Source organism: Plecotus auritus, assembly GCF_963455305.1.
Source record: "Plecotus auritus genome assembly, chromosome: 1".
In the NCBI taxonomy this organism is placed as follows: domain Eukaryota; kingdom Metazoa; phylum Chordata; class Mammalia; order Chiroptera; family Vespertilionidae; genus Plecotus; species Plecotus auritus.
The window spans coordinates 30,856,343-30,874,402 of NC_137770.1; the positions used below are offsets into that span (position 1 = coordinate 30,856,343).

Sequence of the window (18,060 nt, forward strand, 5' to 3'; positions counted from 1 at the left end):
CGGCTGGAGAGCAGGGCGCGGGGGAGCGAAGCGAGCGGACTCAAAACTTTTCCTCTTTAAGAAAAAAAAGTTGTGCGCTGCTCAGAGTGGTTTTTTCCCCCCTCGCCTCCTTTCCTCGTCTCCCTTCCCCCTTCTTCCTTTTGAAAGTTTTTTTTTTTTTCCTCCCCGAGTTTGACCGCATGGCTGATTCAACTTAAGTGTCAATCAACTTTTTTTTCCTCCTCTTCCTCATTTAAATACGTTTAAACTCCTCCTCTCCGGAGCTACTATAAATCGGGCTTCGCGCGCCGCAGCCGAAGAGTCAGAAAGGCGAGGGGCCCCGGGAGCAGGCGTGTGGGACTCCAGACCGGAGAGCCGGAGGCTGCGCCTTCCCCGCACCGGGACCTTCACGACACACCAGATCTTCGTCCCTGCCCCGTGCGAGTGCCCACGATGACCACCACCCTCGTGTCTACCACCATCTTCGACTTGAGCGAAGTTTTATGCAAGGTAAAGTGGGGCGGAGTGTTTGCTTTTTCAAAAGATGTTCCCTTTTGCCCTGAAAAGAGAAATCCCCAAAAGTTTATGTCCAGGAAAGCGGCGGGGGGAAAGTCAAGGGGGAAAGTCAAGATGGTTTTTCTTTTCTACGCCCATCCCTCCTCTCCACCCCAGTTTGAAGGAATTTGGCCCTCTCCTCCCCACCCTTGGAGTTTCAGCAGTTTCTGGCGGGGATTGCATGGGAATGTAATACAGAGACCAGAGTTTTGGGGGGCTAAGTTTGCGTGGCTGGGCTCCCCGAGGGACGCGGGGGCCACTTTTCGGTGGTCACGTGCTGCTGGAGCCCAGTTTCACTGGTCTGCTCGGTTTCCCGGTGTGTGCTCTGGGCACCGCCACCACCGGGGGGTTCCAGTCTCTTTAGCCACATCGCCGGCCTGCGGGGTGGGGTGGGGAGGGGGCTCCCTCGGGGAAGCGAGTCTCCGGACGTTTTGCCGGGAGATTGTCTCATCGGTTTTGAAGGGGCTGGTAATCTTCGAGAAAAAGGCCAAGAGTTGTCATTCAGAAGATGTTGCAGAATTGCTGTGGGGCTTCCGTTTGCCCCAACTCGGCCCGTCTTCCTCTTAGGATAGACGGTCGTGCTGCAAACTTTCGGGTGAAAGTGGGGCCGGGGTAGACCCACTTGTTTTCTCTGGGGACCGCGGCTCGTAGAAATGGAGGGTGGGGGGCACCATAACAGAAAGGCTGGTCTGAATTCAAGGGTCTTCGGGAGGAAGGATTTAACAGGGGCGTCCTTAAGCCGTATAGCTTGCCAGCGGGTGTGAGAAAAAGCAAGTTTTAAGCCCAGAATGTCCCAGGAGGGCGGGTTAAGTGTACATAGCAAAGAAAGCCTATGGACTCCCCAGTTTTATTCCTAAAGAAGTAGGGAAGCTGCTAGGCTGCTTTTAATTGCTGAAGTGTTTTTGCCTTCTTTTAAACACGTCGGGTCATGTTGCTCTCTTTCTCCAGCTCGCTTCTCCAGTCGGCGCAGCTAGCTGCCAGGGCCCCAGGGCTGCAGGGTTGGGGTGCAGGGACGCCGAGGAGCTGAAGAGAAACATCAAAAAGTTGGAATTTCAGCTTCCTTCCTTCCCTGCGCTTTCCCAAACTCCAGTTGCCCTGGCTGCCTGAGTTCTCCCGCTCTTCTTCCTTCTCTTCCCAGCTCTCTCGCTCTTTGATCTATTTCTCTTTCTCTCCCCCTCTCCCCCCCACAGGACTTTTTAAATGAACCTCATTGTTGGGAACCGGCTCTCAACTTGGTTCCTGTAATCCGCTCTCCATGGGGTGGTTGCTGTTACAGATTCCCGATCCCCAGCAGCTGATCCTAAGGGACCAACTTTAGAATTTGCACAATGACACCCACATGGGCTGGGAGCCAACTCCCAGGTCATTCCCCACCCCCACCCCCACCCCCAGCACCCTTTCCAAATCTTGGGTACAGTTTGGGCAGTGAAACCCATTGGAACAGAAACCTGCCTGTGGTGGCTCTGTCCCCCCACCCCCCAAGTCCATTATTGACTGGCAGGCTTGTGGGGGGATTTGGTGCTTTCTTTTTCCTTCCCACCTGCAGCTTGGCGTTAAAGATTAAACACTGGCGCTCTTATTCCAGCTTGCTCTTGGAGCCAGAAGACTAATTGCAAAGGCATCTTCCCAGGGGAGCGAGGTTGGGTGGGCAGAGATGTTGGAGAGAGCACTGTGGAAGGCACCCCTTTCCCGAGCATGGGGCAGTGAGTTTTATTTTCAGGAATCACATCCCTCTTCCCCCTCTAACCCCAGACAGGGGACAGGGGGTTCTCCCCTCTCCCCCAGCAAGATAAAAGCAAAGGCAGTCTGGAAACCTGTTGCTAAAGGAAGGGAACACTTCTGAAGCAGGAAGTGAAGAGTCTTAGGCCAAGTTCAGTGGTGGTTGGCTAAGCAGGGATTGATTAAAAGGGGGTGGGGCTCATAGCCTTCTAAGGTTTACCTGTTTTTGTTCTGGGGAAGGCAGTCTAGAGAGGTCTGAGTGATGTGGGGTCTTTTGAACTGAAGAATCTATTTGGGAGGTAAAGAAGTTGAGTTTTATGGATACAAGTGGTAGCTTTGGATTAGGATAATGGGGGTCCATTTCTGGGGTCTGCTTGGGATAGGGTGCATGCATAAAACAACTTCTCACATAGGCCAGGATTTGGGTTTTTTTTTTTTAATGCCTGGAACCAAAGTAAACCTGGGTGGCTGGTCTGTGGGAGAAGGGGGAGGGGCCTGCCAGGGCCCGAGTGGGGATGGGCATTTCTGACTGTGGAGGGGCTGCCATTAGCAGGTACTGTCTCTGGGCCTGGTGGATGGCCTTTGTCACTAACCATCCTCTCTCTCCTCTCTCTTTCCTCCAGAGTAACAAGATGCTCAACTACAGTGCTCCCAGTGCAGGGGGCTGCCTGCTGGACAGGAAGGCGGTGGGCACCCCGACTGGTGGGGGCTTCTCCCGGAGGCACTCGGTCACCCTGCCCAGCTCCAAGTTCCACCAGAACCAGCTTCTCAGCAGCCTCAAGGGCGAGCCAGCCCCAGCTCTGAGCTCGCGGGATAGCCGCTTCCGAGACCGCTCTTTCTCGGAAGGGGGTGAGCGGCTGCTGCCCACCCAGAAGCAACCGGGCGGCGGCCAGGTCAACTCCAGCCGCTACAAGACGGAGCTGTGCCGCCCCTTCGAGGAGAACGGTGCCTGTAAGTACGGGGACAAGTGCCAGTTCGCACATGGCATCCATGAGCTCCGAAGCCTGACCCGCCACCCCAAGTACAAGACGGAGCTGTGCCGCACCTTCCACACCATCGGCTTCTGCCCATACGGGCCCCGCTGCCACTTCATCCACAATGCTGAGGAGCGCCGCGCCCTGGCCGGGGCCCGGGACCTCTCCGCCGACCGTCCCCGACTCCAGCATAGCTTTAGCTTTGCTGGGTTTCCCAGTGCCGCTGCCACCGCCGCTGCCACGGGGCTGCTGGACAGCCCCACGTCCATCACCCCACCCCCCATCCTGAGCGCCGATGACCTCCTGGCCTCACCCACCCTGCCTGATGGCACCAATAACCCCTTTGCCTTCTCCAGCCAGGAGCTGGCGAGCCTCTTTGCCCCTAGCATGGGGCTGCCTGGGGGTGGCTCCCCGACCACCTTCCTTTTCCGGCCCATGTCCGAGTCCCCCCACATGTTTGACTCTCCCCCCAGCCCTCAGGATTCTCTCTCGGACCAGGAGGGCTACCTGAGCAGCTCCAGCAGCAGCCACAGTGGCTCAGACTCCCCCACTTTGGACAACTCAAGACGCCTGCCCATTTTCAGCAGACTTTCCATCTCAGATGACTAAGCCAGGGTAGGGAGGGTCCCCCTACCCACTCCTCGCCATCCCTACATCCCCTACCCTCATCTCCCTGTCCTACCCTACAGACCCTTACATTAACAAGGTTAAGCTCAAACCCTTTCCCCTAGAACCTTGGAATGCTCCCCCCCTCCTCCCTTTTAACCCTTTCCCTCTAACATAAGGACAAGTCAGTTTGTGAGTAGCTTCCTCTGGCTTGAAACCCCCTCCCCTTGATTTTATAGCCCACTTACCATGCATAACAGACAAGTCCCATATTTGTCAGTAAGATGCCTTTTTCCCCAGCCCCCCTCCCCTGCCCCCCGGCTTAAGCCTTAAGTGCCAAATCACAAAAGAAAAAGCAGTAACAGTTTACAGAAGCAACTTAGTGCCTTGTAATCTAACTTTGTCACTGTGACTACATTACCTCTTCAGCGCCAGAGGGCACCCGTGGGCCTCCCAGAGCCTCTGCCCATGGGGAGGGGGGAGGGGAGGGAGGGGACCCAGACCAGCAGCTCCCTCCACTGGCGATACAACTGCACCTTCCCTTATTTCAGTCTCCCACACACTTCCTCCTCCCTTCCCCAGTAACCCCCCTTCCCCCACCCCCTTGGGAGAGTTGTTGCCAGACTTGGGTTTTTGGGGAAACCTATCTTGACATTCAAAACCTTTTTCTTCCCGACCCGAACCTCTGTTGACTAATCTTGCCCAGGTTCGCATAGGTCTACAGGAAGGAAGACTGAAAAAGTGGATGAAGATTGTGACATAAGTGGGACTTTGTGATTTAATTTTTTTCTTTCTTTTTTTTTTTTAAGTGGGGAGGAAGGGGAAGCTAGATGGACTATGAGAGACTTGATTTTGGTGCTAAAGTTCCCCAGTTCATATGTGACATCTTAAAAAAAAATGACAAAAAAGTGAGAGAAAAGCTAAAAAAACATGTAAGGGGTGAGAGTTAATGGTATTCATTCCACGTACAATATCTGTGTAAAACGATTTCCCGTAGACGTAGCTTTAATGGTTTTTGCTCTAGAATACCGTAGGTCTATCCTTAGAGCACTCACGCCATGCTTTTTTCCCTGGGTTTTAAACTTCATATAACTTTCAGAAATTGGAGAGCAAAATTTTTGCTTGTCACTGCACATCAATATAAAAAAGCTTATTTAACTTATCAAAACGTATTTATTGCCAAACTATGCTTTTTTTTGTTAATTTTGTTCATATTTATCGGGATGACAAATCCATAGAATATATTCTTTTATGTTAAATTATGATCTTCATATTAATCTTAAAATTTTGTGACGTGTCTTTTTCCCTTTTTTCCACAGTTTTAATATATTATTCTTCAACGACATTTTTTGTAACTTTACACTTTTTTTGGTTATTTTATTTTAAAAAAATGAAAAATTAATTTAAAAAAATGCAAAAAACTGTTGGATTATTTATTTTAGAAATTTCCCCCCTTTGTGTTGGACTGCAAATTGAGTTTCTTTCTCTTTAGGCCTTTCACAACTAGGACTGAGAATGTATGTAGAAGTTCTGTGACAGTACAGAAGGAAAACAACTTTTTATTATCTCTTCTAAAAGGGGAAAAAAAAAAAGAGAAACCCTTTGACTTCCATGTGCCCATCTCAAGACATTCCGATTACAGATTTGAGGTTCTGGATTCCAGGTTTAGAGTTTTCCAATGTTAATGCAAACAGAACTGGCACACACACATTAAGATGAATGTAATTATTATTCCTCTTGCTGGTCACTACCGACGCTTTCTTTTTCTCTTTCTTTGTGTGAATTTATTTAAAAGGAAACTTTTTGTAACGACTATTTGCAGTTTAAAAATCAATAAACCCCATTTTTTTTTTCAAGAAACGGATGGTAAAGATGGTTTCACTTGGCTTGTGGTTTTCCTTTGTGGGTTTGTCTCCTGTCTATGTGGCAGGTAAACCAATGGCCAGCTCCCTTGGTTGATGCTGGAAGTCTGCTGAGCGTAGAGGTGGGGTGGAGATTTATTGCAGGGCAGCCTGTACTTCTAAGTGATCTGCCTGGTATGTGGGTTGTTGACAAAAGGCCAGCCTTGCCCACCTGTGGACTCAGGCTCTTCAGGGCCGCTGAGGCACAGGGGCTCCCAGTCTCTGCCCAGCCTGTGTGTGGTGTTTGCAGTGCCAAAATGGTGCAGGGGGGATATAGCACATGGGACACCAGCAAGCCTGGATCTGAGAGCCATGTGGGTGCTTCCAGGCTCATTCCCCAGCCCTGGGGGGACTGACTACCTTCAAACTACCTGGACTAAGATGAACTCTCACTTCAGCAACGCGGGCTTGGAGAGGAGCGTCCAGGGTGGGGAGGGGCTCATTCATGGCACGGGGACCTCGAGGTTTCACCGGGATCTGACATGCTTCTGGATTGGGAGGGCTGTGAAGGGGAAGTGGATGTAAAATGGCCAGCATAACGGGAAGTCATCCTTAGGTCTTTGTGACACCTCAATACCATGCAGAGCAGGTAAATGGTCATCTTGGGAAGGCGAGGTCTTGGTTAGAAACAACCCAGCCAAGGCCAGGTGCCCACTGAGGGGATGTTTTGCTTGCCAGAAAGGTTGGATCTTTCTGAAAATCCCAAGTCTGGCTCTCAGGAGGATTTCTTTTTGGGGAGATAGAGACAAATATTGCTATTTGAGGCTCATCTGCCTTGGGTTCTTTGCACTCAGTAAGCTTTGGGGGGCTAAGCTGAATTTCCACCTTGACTCCACCTGGTCAAAGGCAGCTAGGTCTGCAGAAGACACTGGCTGGCTCAGGGCTGTCCTTGAGGCTGTCCTTATGCACCCTGTCAAATCTTCTTTTCCAGGCTAGTAGGTACCTGCTGGGGGGCAGGGGTATGAGGTACAATAGGGGCTATTACCTCTTAGAGGGCAAAAGCTGGTGGTGAAGGGAAGGGGAAAAGCAAGCCTTCTGGGACGAGTGAACCTAGGCCTCTGTCTCTGTCCCTTAAGGAGGGACTGACTGTGTGTGTGTGTGTGTGTGTGTGTGTGTGTGTGTGTGTGTGTGTTGGTGGTGATGGTGTCATGGCATGTGATCTTCCTCTGACTAAAAGCAATCACTCACCTTGAGCTCATTCCCTGCAGGCATAGATGGGCAAGTTGGAGACATATAATTTTCCGGCTCCTGGTTGGGTTCAGAGGGAACTAAACATATCCACTGCCTGCCCAGAAGGTCTCCATTGAGTCAGTTCTTGAGTGATAACAAAGGAAGCCCTGGAGCGTGCGGTGGTCAGTGAAGACAAGGGGGTCTCCCTATTGCCCAAGAAAGCTCTCTGTCCCAAGTGAGCTTGGTTGCCCAAGAGTCTGATCTGTCTGCCATCTAGTTCTTAAATGTAGAGGAGATAGGTCAAAGCTACTTGGGAAAGGAAACGGCAGAATTCTTTCGGGCCCATTCTTTTTCCAGGATTGTAGGAGATGAAAGGGCCTCAGCAGCTGGCAGGCTCTGGGCTGGCAGGGAGTCCAGGGAGGTCTGAGCCCAGCTGGCAGGGGCCTTCTATCGCTGAGATCATCTACAGTCTGGGGGGCATAGGAGCCATGCAGAGAGAGCTGGAGGCAAGGTCTCCACAAAGGGAAGTGGGGCAGGAAAGGCCAGGCCAGCCTTTGTCAGCCAACTTCCTGGGCCATGAGGCCTACTTCCCCATCTCTTGCCCTAGACCTTGGGACATCTCTGGTTTGGGGGCCTGCACAAGGTCTGCCCTGGCTGGCAGGGCCTCTGTGGCTGTTGGCCCTGCACCCACGGTCCAGCCCTTGGCTAAAAGGTCTTCCCTTGGAGCAGCTCAAATAAATGAGATCTGTTTTGGCCACTGAGCCATGACTTACCTTTTTAGGCCTGGAAGTGTCATCTTAAAGAGGAAGGCTGGGAACCTGCTGTTTTTTAGTGGCCCTCTGGTGAAAAGAGGGCCTTTGAGCAAATGTGGGGGCAGACACAAGCTGGGTTTTGCAGCCAATTGGATCATGAAGCACAGGTTACCAAAGGGGCGGACAGGGTCAGGGCAGGAGGAAGTTTCCATGGCATGGAAGAAGGGTGTTGAAATCCTTCAACCTGGGTTCAAATCCAGCCCCCCTCTCCCCCTCCTTATATCAGTTTGTGCCTTGGGCAAATGGCTCAACCTTGGGTTTTCCATCTGATCTCAGGGGGGGATTGTGAGGATCCAGTGGACCGTTAGCCATGACCACTCTTCTTTTTTTTTTTTTTTTTTTTTTAATATATTTTATTGATTTTTTACAGAGAGGAATGGAGAAGGATAGAGAGCTAGAAACATCGATGAGAGAGAAACATTGATCAGCTGCCTCCTGCACACCCCCCACTGGGGATGTGCCCGCAACCAAGGTACATGCCCTTGACCGGAATCGAACCCGGGACCCTTTAGTCCGCAGGCCGACGCTCTATCCACTGAGCCAAACCGGTTTCGGCATGACCACTCTTCTTAAGTGCCAGGTAGTCTGGAACTGCATATGTGTTCATTTTAAAGTGCTCAGTGACCCCCTGGAGGAAGTTCTGTACGATCCCCATTATACAGATGGAGAAATCGGGGTGCAGGGTGCACGAATTAGTTGCACTGCTAGAAGTGTCAGGATCTGAACCCAGGCAGCCTAGCTCCATCGTTGCATTTTACCACCATGTCACAGGCTGGCACACTGAATACATTTGGCACAGTCCCTCGCACAGAGTAACTGCACATTGACCCATGTTAGTTCCTGTCTCCCTTGGCCTTTTGAGGAGATTTTGCAGGGGCATGAGAACAGCCAGTTGGATTAGATGACTCCGCACACCCCCACTCCACCGAGTGTCATGATCTCATGTCCCACGAGGCCCTGGATTGGCGTGTTAGGAGGACAGGGCCTGGGAGGAGGGGCAGGCCACCTCCTTGGACTTTCCCCTTCTCTGCCTGTGGCAGGGTGGCTTCTGTTAATGATTGACAGGAAAGGGTGCCCTGGGCGCCTTGGGAGTTGGCTCTGTGCCCTTCTTCCCCCTGGGGTCTCCCCCGCCCCGCACGTAGCCAACCATTTAATCACGTCTGGCTGCACTGACTGGAACTCTACCTGTGTTCTGAGGGGGACGGGGCTGGGGAGACCAGCCAGGATCCTCCCCAGCCGCCTGTTGCCCTCTCAGCCTGGCCTCTGCTTTGCTGGGCAGCAAGTAGAGATTCAGAGAGCTGGGAAGCAGGGCGAAACCTCAGCCTTTTCTTGAGGTGAAGTCAGCCCCAGGGTCCCTGCGGTGACCACCTCTTGGTGGGTAAAGCTTGGGTTACAGAGAAAACGTCTCGCTCTAAGGCCTGCAATGATTTTTGGAGGAGTCCCAAAGGGTTCCCTCTGAGCTATCATTGTGGGAAATTTATCTCTGAGGAGCCAGGCAGGGCAGGGGCTGCCCACATGCCAGGCCAGGTTTCCTCCTCCTACCCACGAGAGTCAGCTGCTGGTCAGGGGACGAGGAAGCCGCCACTGCGTTGAGGCTTTTTGCAGTTGTGTTGACATGTTGGCAAAGGCCAGGTCTCAAGGTACAGGCCTGCGAGTGACGGCCTTACTTGCACTGTCAGCTTGGGGTGCAGTGAAAACAAATACTGGCCATGGCCAACCCCGAGGCAGCTTTCTCACTACCTGAAGCCAGTCAGGCAGCTGTCCCCTGACTCTTAGTTGCACTGCAGGGAGAAGGGGCTCATGACCGTACAGGACAGAGTTCATGTCTGCCCACCCCAGTATTCCAGGGGGATGGGAGGCTCTGTTGCCCAGGTAGGAAGCGGATTTTGGAGTCAGGGACCTGGGCTCCAGTTCCTGCTCAGAGTCAACCTCACTCTGTGACCTCAGGCTAAAAATGTAGTAAGCAGCTCAGAGCCCCAGTTTCCTCATTTGCAAAATAGGATGATGATGATGATGATGATGATGATGATGATGACACCTAGTTCGATGGATAAACAAACTGTGGCGTAGCCACGCAATGGAATACTACACACTGTATACAAGAATAAATGCTTATTTATACAACAACATGGATGAATTGCAGAAAGATAAAGTTGAGTGGAAGCAGCCTGACACATAAGAGCATATACTGTGAGTCTATTTATATGAAGTTCATAGGCAGGCAAGACTAATCTACATCGGCAGAGATTTGACTAGAAGATAGAGTATATGTACATAAAAGTGATTTGAGCTGCATGCTGAAGATTTATGCACTTTTGTAAGTTACACTTCAAAAATAAAAACGTACAGAGTTGTGTTAAACAATACATATAAGAAAAAAAATTGAGTACCTGGCCCCTTATGGGCACTGATTATGGCTGTATTTTTGTAATAGCAACAACTGAAGATGGTTGTACTATTCCTGTGCCCTTTTTATAGATGGAGGGAATGGGCTTAGGGTAGGAGAGTAACTTTCCCAAGTGGAGTGGGATTTGAATCCCAGCAGATCAGCTCTCAAGCCTCCATAGGTGCCCGTTACCTTAGCAGGGGTCCTCAAACTTTTTAAACAGGGGGCCAGTTCACTGTCCCTCAGACCGTTGGAGGGCCGGCTATAGTTTTAAAAAAAACAACTATGAACAAATTCCTATGTGCACTGTGGGCCTGGGACGAGTCGGCTGCTAAGCAGGACAGGCAGCGGCACCCGGCGGGCAGGATAAATATCCTCGGGAGGCTGCATGTGGCCCACGGGCCGTAGTTTGAGGACCCCTGCCTTAGAGTCTCCCGTGGTGCACAGGTGTTGTTTCTTTAGAGAAGCTAAATAAGTCATAATCCAGACCAGGGGTCCTCAAACTACGGCCCGCCGAGGACATTTATCCGGCCCGCCGGGTGCAGCTGCCTGTCCTGCTTAGCAGCCGACTCGTCCCGGGCACGCAGTGCACATAGGAATTTGTTCATAGTAGTTTTTTTTTAAACTATAGTCCGGCCCTCCAACGGTCTGAGGGACAGTGAACTGGCCCCCTGTTTAAAAAGTTTGAGGACCCCTGATCCAGACTCTAGCAAGCTGGCTAGTTAGTAAATAGAATCATCCACATTAGAAAAGAGTTTTTCTCGTTGCAGATCAAAATAAAACTCCGGTAGCTAGTTGGTGCCCCTCACACTTTGTGTAAGGTAGGGGGAGGCTGAGTTGGGGCCTCGCTGGGCTCCGAGGCTTGGAGAGAGGAGAGCTTGGCTGGGGGGGTCAGCATCAAAGGGCCACCATCCTGGGAGCTGCCCATGTGGCCTGCCTGTTCCAGCCCATCTCTCCCCAAGGCTGACGGAGGCTGGCCCAGCCTGTCCTCCCTGGCCCTCTGGCTCAAGGGTGTGTGACAGCCTCACATGGCAGTAATGATACTACTTCCTCCTTCTGTTCCGTTCCACTCTTTTGGGAAGTGTTTCCGGCGGCCGGGCTCTTGGATCCTGACAGAGGGAGATGCCCCGCTCAGCTAGATCTGGCCGCCCAAGGCTCAGGGGGTAGGTTCTGGCAGGGCTGACCTGCAGGTGCGGTGTGTGGAGGCAGCAGCATCCACGCTCTGAAAAGGGCCTGTGGCTTGGGGTCAGGCAGCAGGGCAGAGTTTAAGGAGGTGCTCACGCTCAGGGTCATGCAGGTGAGTGCCTCCTCAAATATTGCACCCTGGCACCTCACTTGCCTCCCTCTCATTCCAGCCCTGCCAGGCAGGCCTGGATTTGTGACTTTGCTGTGTGACCTTGGGCAACTCACTTAACCTCTCTTGAGACTCGTTTTTCTCCTCTAAGCATGGGCGCAAGAAGCATATTTACCCTGCCCACCTCATAGGGCTGTGACGAGGAACAGATGCGATGGAGAGGAAGGATCTTTGGGAATGGAAAGACTGTGGACCAAGGTAGTATTGAGAATGTGGGCGCAGCTTGCAGTCCTCAGTGACAGAGCCCTTCTTCCAGAGAAGTTTTAGTGTTGCAGCCTAGCACGCTAGGTTGCAGACTTACCATGCACGCCAGGCGCTGGTCTCATTTGATGGTACATATGAGAAAGCGCTAGCATTAGACCCATTTTACAGGTGGGAAAAGTCAGGCCCAATTACATAGTTGCATATGACCAAGCCAGGACCTCCGTCTGTCTGACTCCAACACTCAAGCTCTCAGCACCCACACTTGACTTGGGAGGCAGATGTCAGATGGTAATGGGGTCACATAGCAAGGTTGGGTTCCGATATTCACTTTCCCCTGGGGACCCACAGTTATGGCAGAGAATGTGTCTCCTCCCAGCCCGTCTCTCCCTGCTATGTTTCCATCCCATCCGGTTACCCTCTCTGCAGCCCAAGAGGGTGGAGTGGTAAGCAGAGGGTGGCTTGTTTTATGCCTCTATTACAAATGGGGAAACTGAGGTACAGTATGGCCTTGGCAGAGGGAGTGGGTTCACCCTCAGGTGCAGCAGCCGCATTGAAAACAAGCCCCTGCCTCCGCTGTGCTGCTGCGAGGCCGAGGCCCAGGCCTGGGATGGACGGTGGAATGTTCTACCACTCAGCGGGGTGCCATCCTGCCTAAGAGGGTGGAGAAATCAGGTCATGCAGGTGAGTGATTGCTCTAATAGCCGCCAGCCTATGTGTACCTGAAACTTGGGGCCTGCCCTGGAAGGCACGGGCTGGTGGCTGGAGGTGGTGTTCCTGCTTTTGGTGCTTTCTTTTCTGAGAGCTGCTGCCCATCATTATGAATTGCATTCCAGCACGTACCTTCCACCCGAGGAGGTCACTTCTTCCTGCTAAGGCAGGGGTCCGAGGGAGACAAATGGTTCGTTCCCAGAACTCCAGCGGCAGCAGAAACCAGTGAGGGCAGAGGAGGGAGGCACTGCCAATCCGCTGCAGCCACCGCTCCCATCCTCCCCAATTGCTTCGAGCCAGAATAGGAGGAGGGCTGGGCTCTTCATTCACTGGTTCAAGAAGGCCCATGTCCTCAGACATCTTCTTCCCACGTGACTGACCATTTTGCTGTCCAGCCTAGAGCACCCTGAGGCATTAGGCAGACTTCTAGACTCAGGTAAAAGCTGAAACATTTTTGGCTTCTGTGTTGTCCCTGACTTTCACTTCTCTCGCCACATCCTACTTTTGGAGCCGGACCTGTGTCTTTCTGTTTGGTGGAGGACCCAACCAACCAAACAGTGTGTGTCACCCGGCTTGGCCCCTTCAGTGCGTCCTCAGCTACTCTGAAGATTTCTAGACTGTAGGGCCACGTGAAAAGGGAGTTAGGGAGCTGGGCTTTGTCTTTGCAAACACGCATTAAAAATCATGGGAGGATTGGCTATCCATGCCAACACACAAGGGCCAATGTCAGGTGACTCACATGGACAGGTCTGGGACTCAGGGATTGGCTGGCTGAATCTCCTTTGAAGTGGTGGTTTGAAAGATTGGTATGAACTGGGGGTTGAATGAGAACATGGACTCTCCTCCTTGGTATGTTGTATTTTCCCAAGAACATTTACAAATCTTTTAAATTAAGACTTATTTCAGGACTGTGCTTTGCATGGGACGTGCTTCTATGAGCTGGTGTCTGTGATGATCACTCAGAGACATAACATGTGATCCTGGCTCACAGCTTACATTTTAGTTGGGGAGACAAGACAGATACTAATGAAATCTATTAACAAGACTGGATTTTGTACTTTGATAGCGTTGTATGCTGATAAAATAAAAGACTAGCTGGAGACAATTAGAGAATAGTAGCTTGTGATATTCTGCTAACTGGGTGGTACAATTAGTGCCAACAAGTCAGAGGAGGGAGAGATGGGTGAGGGCCAGCGACTGCCCAGAGAGAGGCTTGCTTGTAGCTCCACGGGCCTTGCTCTGGGGGTATGGGAGGGACCTGCCACTGCTCTGAGCCATATGTTTCAAGGAATTGAAGGTGAAAGGCACCCACTGGAGCTATATAGTGTGGCGGCCCTGCCTCATGAACAGCTCAGACTGCAGAGACCTAGAGATGAGCAAAGGTCAGAGAGGTCTCAAGGTCACTGCCCATGGACCCATTAAAATGCCCTGTGCTCTACCCAATATTTCTAAATATTTGAGCCAACATTTAAAAATCAAGACATTTATTACAACAACCCATTTTTCTGGCATCTCGGGAAGCATTGGGATATCTGGCCACTTGAGACTCATATTCCCCTTGGCATCAACTGTGGCATCAGTTGTGTCCATCTAAGTAATGTCAGTGTCTTTTAAGACATGGTGTGTGCTCTCCAGCCCGCCCCAGTCCCCATCACTCCCTATATGTCCCCAGGACTGCCTGAACATTTTTTCTCCTGATGGTAGAGAAATATTTCTCTGGACTCATCTCTGTATCATGATTAAGAAAAATAAAAGGCCAAGAGGGCTGTGTGTGTGTGTTTTTAAACAACAATGAAAAGCCTATTTCTTCATAAAATGGAGAATATACAAACAAAGGGTGGCTCTGTTGAAGGAATTCAGCCCACCGGCCTCATTCATGTACATCCCCGAGGGGCCCGGTGTCAGTGGAGTTTGTGGGAAACACGGCAGGTTATGTACCAGAAAGGCACTGCCTTCACAGCCCACTAGCTGAGGTTTATCAAGGGTTTATACAGTATGTGGCTGGTGTTATCTCACTTACCCTTCCCAACAACCCTGTCAGATAGGTACTGTTATTTTCCCTGCCTCCAAGAGGCGGAAACAGACACAGAGAGGTTAACCAACATGTCCTGGGTCACACAGCTACTTAAGCGTAGAGATGGGATTTGAACCCAGGTCTCCCTGAACCCAGAACCCATTCTCACTCCTGTTTCCTACGTGCTGTGAGACTCCAAGAGAGATGTCCCGCCCTAACCCGTTTGGCTCAGTGGATAGAGCGTCGGCCTGCGGACTGAAGGATCCCAGGTTCGATTCTGGTCAAGGGCATGTACCTTGGTTGTGGGCACATCCCCAGCAGGAGGCAGCTGATCAATGTTTCTATCTCTCTATCCCTCTCCCTTCCTCTCTGTAAAAAACCAATAAAATATATTTAAAAAGAGAGAGAGATGTCCCTGGCCTGGGGTGATAGATATGTGCATGTGTGTGAGTGTGCACTAGACCCCAACACCCAGAGCAGTGCTTGGCACCTAACAGGTGCTCAGTAATATCTTTGAATGTATGCACTGGGCAGAGGTCCAATTTGGTGGGTGGGCAGGCAATTTGGGCTCAGCTTAGCTGGGTTGTTCCGGTCTCAGCCGGGATCACTTGCTACCTGTGGCCAGCTGGCAGGTGGGTTGGGGCTGGGACAGCAAGCGCTCATCCTCCAGCAGGCTAGCTGACGCTGGCTCTTACGGCCCAAGAGCACTAGCAGAGAATGAGCAGAGGCAGGCAGGGCTCTGGAGGCTAGTCTTGGACCTGGCACGACATCACTCCCACTGCATTCTGTTGGCCCAAGCAAGTCACCAGGCCTGGTCAGGTTCCAGGGGCGGGGAAAGAGACTCTACCCCTCGTTGCGAGGAGCACAGTGACCAATCCCAGAGTGAAAGGGCCCAGGACGTAATTCATTATTTTTCTCTGAAGAGCATGTGGGGTTGGGTTGGGGACACATTGAGTCAAGGCCGCATCATTTGTATTTAGTGGTTTACTTTTTAAAAACCCTGTACTGGCTTAGCTAATAGGCATCCCCCCCCCGCCCTTAATAGAAGGTATTTTCATAGGAAAAAAAAAATAGGTGAGTGGATCACATAGGATGTTACTGCTTCGCTTGGTTTATCAACCCTTAAAGAAAGTTTACTTTTGAGCTTAAGGAAATTTGGCAGCTACTTCAAATGTGATGGCATCACCAAGAGGTATTAATTCACTTCCCTACATAAAACACAGAAGAAACATACTTAACAAAAAGCAGTTCAGCGAGCTTGGCAACAGTGTACAGTGTGACCCTGCTGTTTGCCTTGGGTGGGATAGTGATAGTTCTTGTTAGGCCTGGGGTGGGGGCGGGGGACAGGTGTGGTCTAGTTCTTGGGCTGCCTGGGGTCACACCTCCACCTGTGGGTCACCCACCTCTCCCCATTGCCCAGCTCGTGAAGGGCCTCCAGCAGGTCCCTGGCCTCTCCTCCTTCGCTGCCCTGCTCTTGCTGGGTTACCTGCACTGCCATGAGGAACCCCATTGTGTTCCTTCAGCACTGCCGGGCTCAGAAGAGACCAAATCCAGGTGTTCTCCCAAGGTCTGGGTCTACAGAGCCCCACTGGGCAGGGACGAGAGAGACACCAGGTCAACCCACCTTCAGGGGGAGGAGATCCTCCCAGACTGAGGAGCTGACTTCTACCTGAAGAAAGGCTGCACGCCCCTGGCCCAGCCTCATTCCCTGGAGGTGTGGGCTTGCTGAAAGGTGCAAAACCTTTGATATTAAGACATCAAGTCTGCAGCGATTGTAGTGAAAGTACCTCCTTCCAACCCAGGCAGCGGAAACATGCTTGCGGTATCGCGACATGGGGCCAGCTGGGTGTGAACTAAACACACAGATTTCCCATGTCCATGGGCCAGGACTGACCTGTGTGAACGGGTCGCCCTCACCTGCAGTGCTCTCTTGGAAGCCAAAGGGACCTTCTCCCTGGCTCTTGGTGCCATTGACTGGGGATCCTCAAAGGGCCAACCAACCCATCGTCACTGTGGACATTTGTTTAAGAACTCTTCACCTTGGGCTCTAATTTCATTTGCTCCTCACCACGGTGCCCATTTATAGATGGAGAAACTGAGGCTTCTAGAAGTCCAATGATTTGCCCAAGGTTACGGAGTCTTTCAAGCCCAAACCCGATTCTCTTATCACATGACCTCACTATTAATCTGGGATTTGCTCAAATATTACATTGAAATGATTTAGAGATTTGTGAGTTGTCTTCCTACAGAATGGTATACACTTAAGGAATTTTTCTAGCTACTTTTTTTTTTTAAATCCTCACCTGAGGATATTTTTTCCATTTATTTTGTTTGTTTGTTTGTTTGTTTGGCAAATCACAGAGGTAGAAGAAGTAATTCCTAGAAGAAATGGGCTTAGGAAATAAGTTATGGAGGTAAAGGTAGGGCCCTTGGAGCTTGGGAGTGAGGAAGCTGATGGCAGCATGCCTGGGGCGGGAGGGGAAAGGGAAAGGCACCGCGTGCTCCCAGGAGGGAGAACATACTGGGGCCTCTGTTATAAGGTTTTTTGTTTTTTTTTTAAATATATTTTTTATTGATTTCAGAGAGGAAGGAAGAGGGAGTGGAGATAGAAACATTAATGATGAGAGAGAATCATTGATTGGCTGTCTGCTGCACACCCCCTCCCCTTCTCCACCCCCCAACCCCCAGCTGCCCACAACCAGGGCATGTGCTGTGACCAGGAATCTAACCGTGACCTCCTGGTTCATAGGTCGATGCTCAACCACTGAGGGCAGAGATTTTACGGGAGGTCCCAGAGAAAGATCTTAGTAGACCCTCCTGTGCCCCCTGTCCAAGGGCAAGGCAGAGGCAGCGGCTGCTTTGGAGCCAAACCCCCTTCTCTGTAGAGCGGGAAGAAACCGGCTCCTCCCTGTGCCAGCCGGAAGCCACTTCTTCCGGTCATTCTCCAGGGCGGATACACGGGAGGAATCAGCCACGGAGGCCGCAAGGAAGGAAAACACCCGCTTCCCATGCTCCCAACTCGGGTGATGGGAAGCTCCAGGCTGGAGCTCCCTGAGACCTCTCCCCGTGACACAGGCCCCCCCCCCCCCCCCCCCCGCCCCGGGCACTGCGCTTCTGTAGCTCACAGGTCCTGAAGGGTTTGACGAGAGAAGCTATTGCTTTGAGGCTGGGAAGGCAGTGGGCCTGCAAGGGTGGGGGGCCCTTGGCTGTGGGCACCTGGGTTTGAATCTTGCCTCTGCCTCTTACAAACTGGGTGTCCTCGGTTAACTTCTCTGGGCCTCAGTTTTTTCATCTATAAAATGGGAGGATATCCACCTTATGGACTCTTATGGAGTAATGGTTTAAAAATCAAATGTGCACAAAGCATAGAAGACATAAATGGTGGAAGAATGGAACACATGTTAAATGAATGAGTAGCCATAGCAGTTGTACGCCAGGCACTGTGCTAGGTAAAGAAGATTCCATCAGGGGTGGACCGGAGTCAGACTCTCTGTGCAGAGACAGAGAAACAAACCGAGAGAGAAGGTGATGCAGATGCGATGTGGAGGTGAGCAGGGAATACAGGCGACAGCTCCTAACTTTCCCTGTGCAGGCACCTACTGAAGAGTAACTGCTGAGACCTCCTATGCGTATAGCCTGTGGGAATTATGGGAGATGCAGTTCTGAATACAATTCAGC

The 18,060-nt window shown here is 51.4% G+C and overlaps 1 protein-coding gene across 4 annotated transcripts; it reads left to right on the top strand.

Annotated features, from left to right (window-relative positions):
* The first annotated feature begins 298 nt into the window (after positions 1–298).
* On the top strand, positions 299–5,685 carry ZFP36L1 (ZFP36 ring finger protein like 1). Of its 4 annotated transcripts, none has more exons than XM_080671762.1 (3): positions 299–489; positions 1,483–1,896; positions 2,877–5,685. In XM_080671762.1, exon 3 carries the CDS (start codon positions 2,886–2,888, stop codon positions 3,834–3,836), a length of 951 nt encoding a protein of 316 aa, XP_080527888.1. In that variant the 5' UTR covers positions 299–489; positions 1,483–1,896; positions 2,877–2,885; the 3' UTR covers positions 3,837–5,685. The 4 variants fall into 4 exon arrangements, with proteins under 4 accessions (XP_080527888.1, XP_080527890.1, XP_080527891.1 ...); XM_080671764.1 differs by having other exon boundaries at positions 1,725–1,896; XM_080671763.1 differs by lacking the exon at positions 299–489 and adding an exon at positions 2,120–2,237 and having other exon boundaries at positions 1,725–1,896.
* The last annotated feature ends 12,375 nt before the right edge of the window (positions 5,686–18,060 follow it).

Bases quoted from the DNA above. Each gene is read 5' to 3' on its own strand.
- ZFP36L1 (XM_080671765.1), top strand. From the start codon at position 433: ATGACCACCACCCTCGTGTCTACCACCATCTTCGACTTGAGCGAAGTT. The intron at 490-2,876 runs GTAAAGTGGGGC...TCTTTCCTCCAG, and splicing joins TGAGCGAAGTTTTATGCAAG to AGTAACAAGATGCTCAACTA.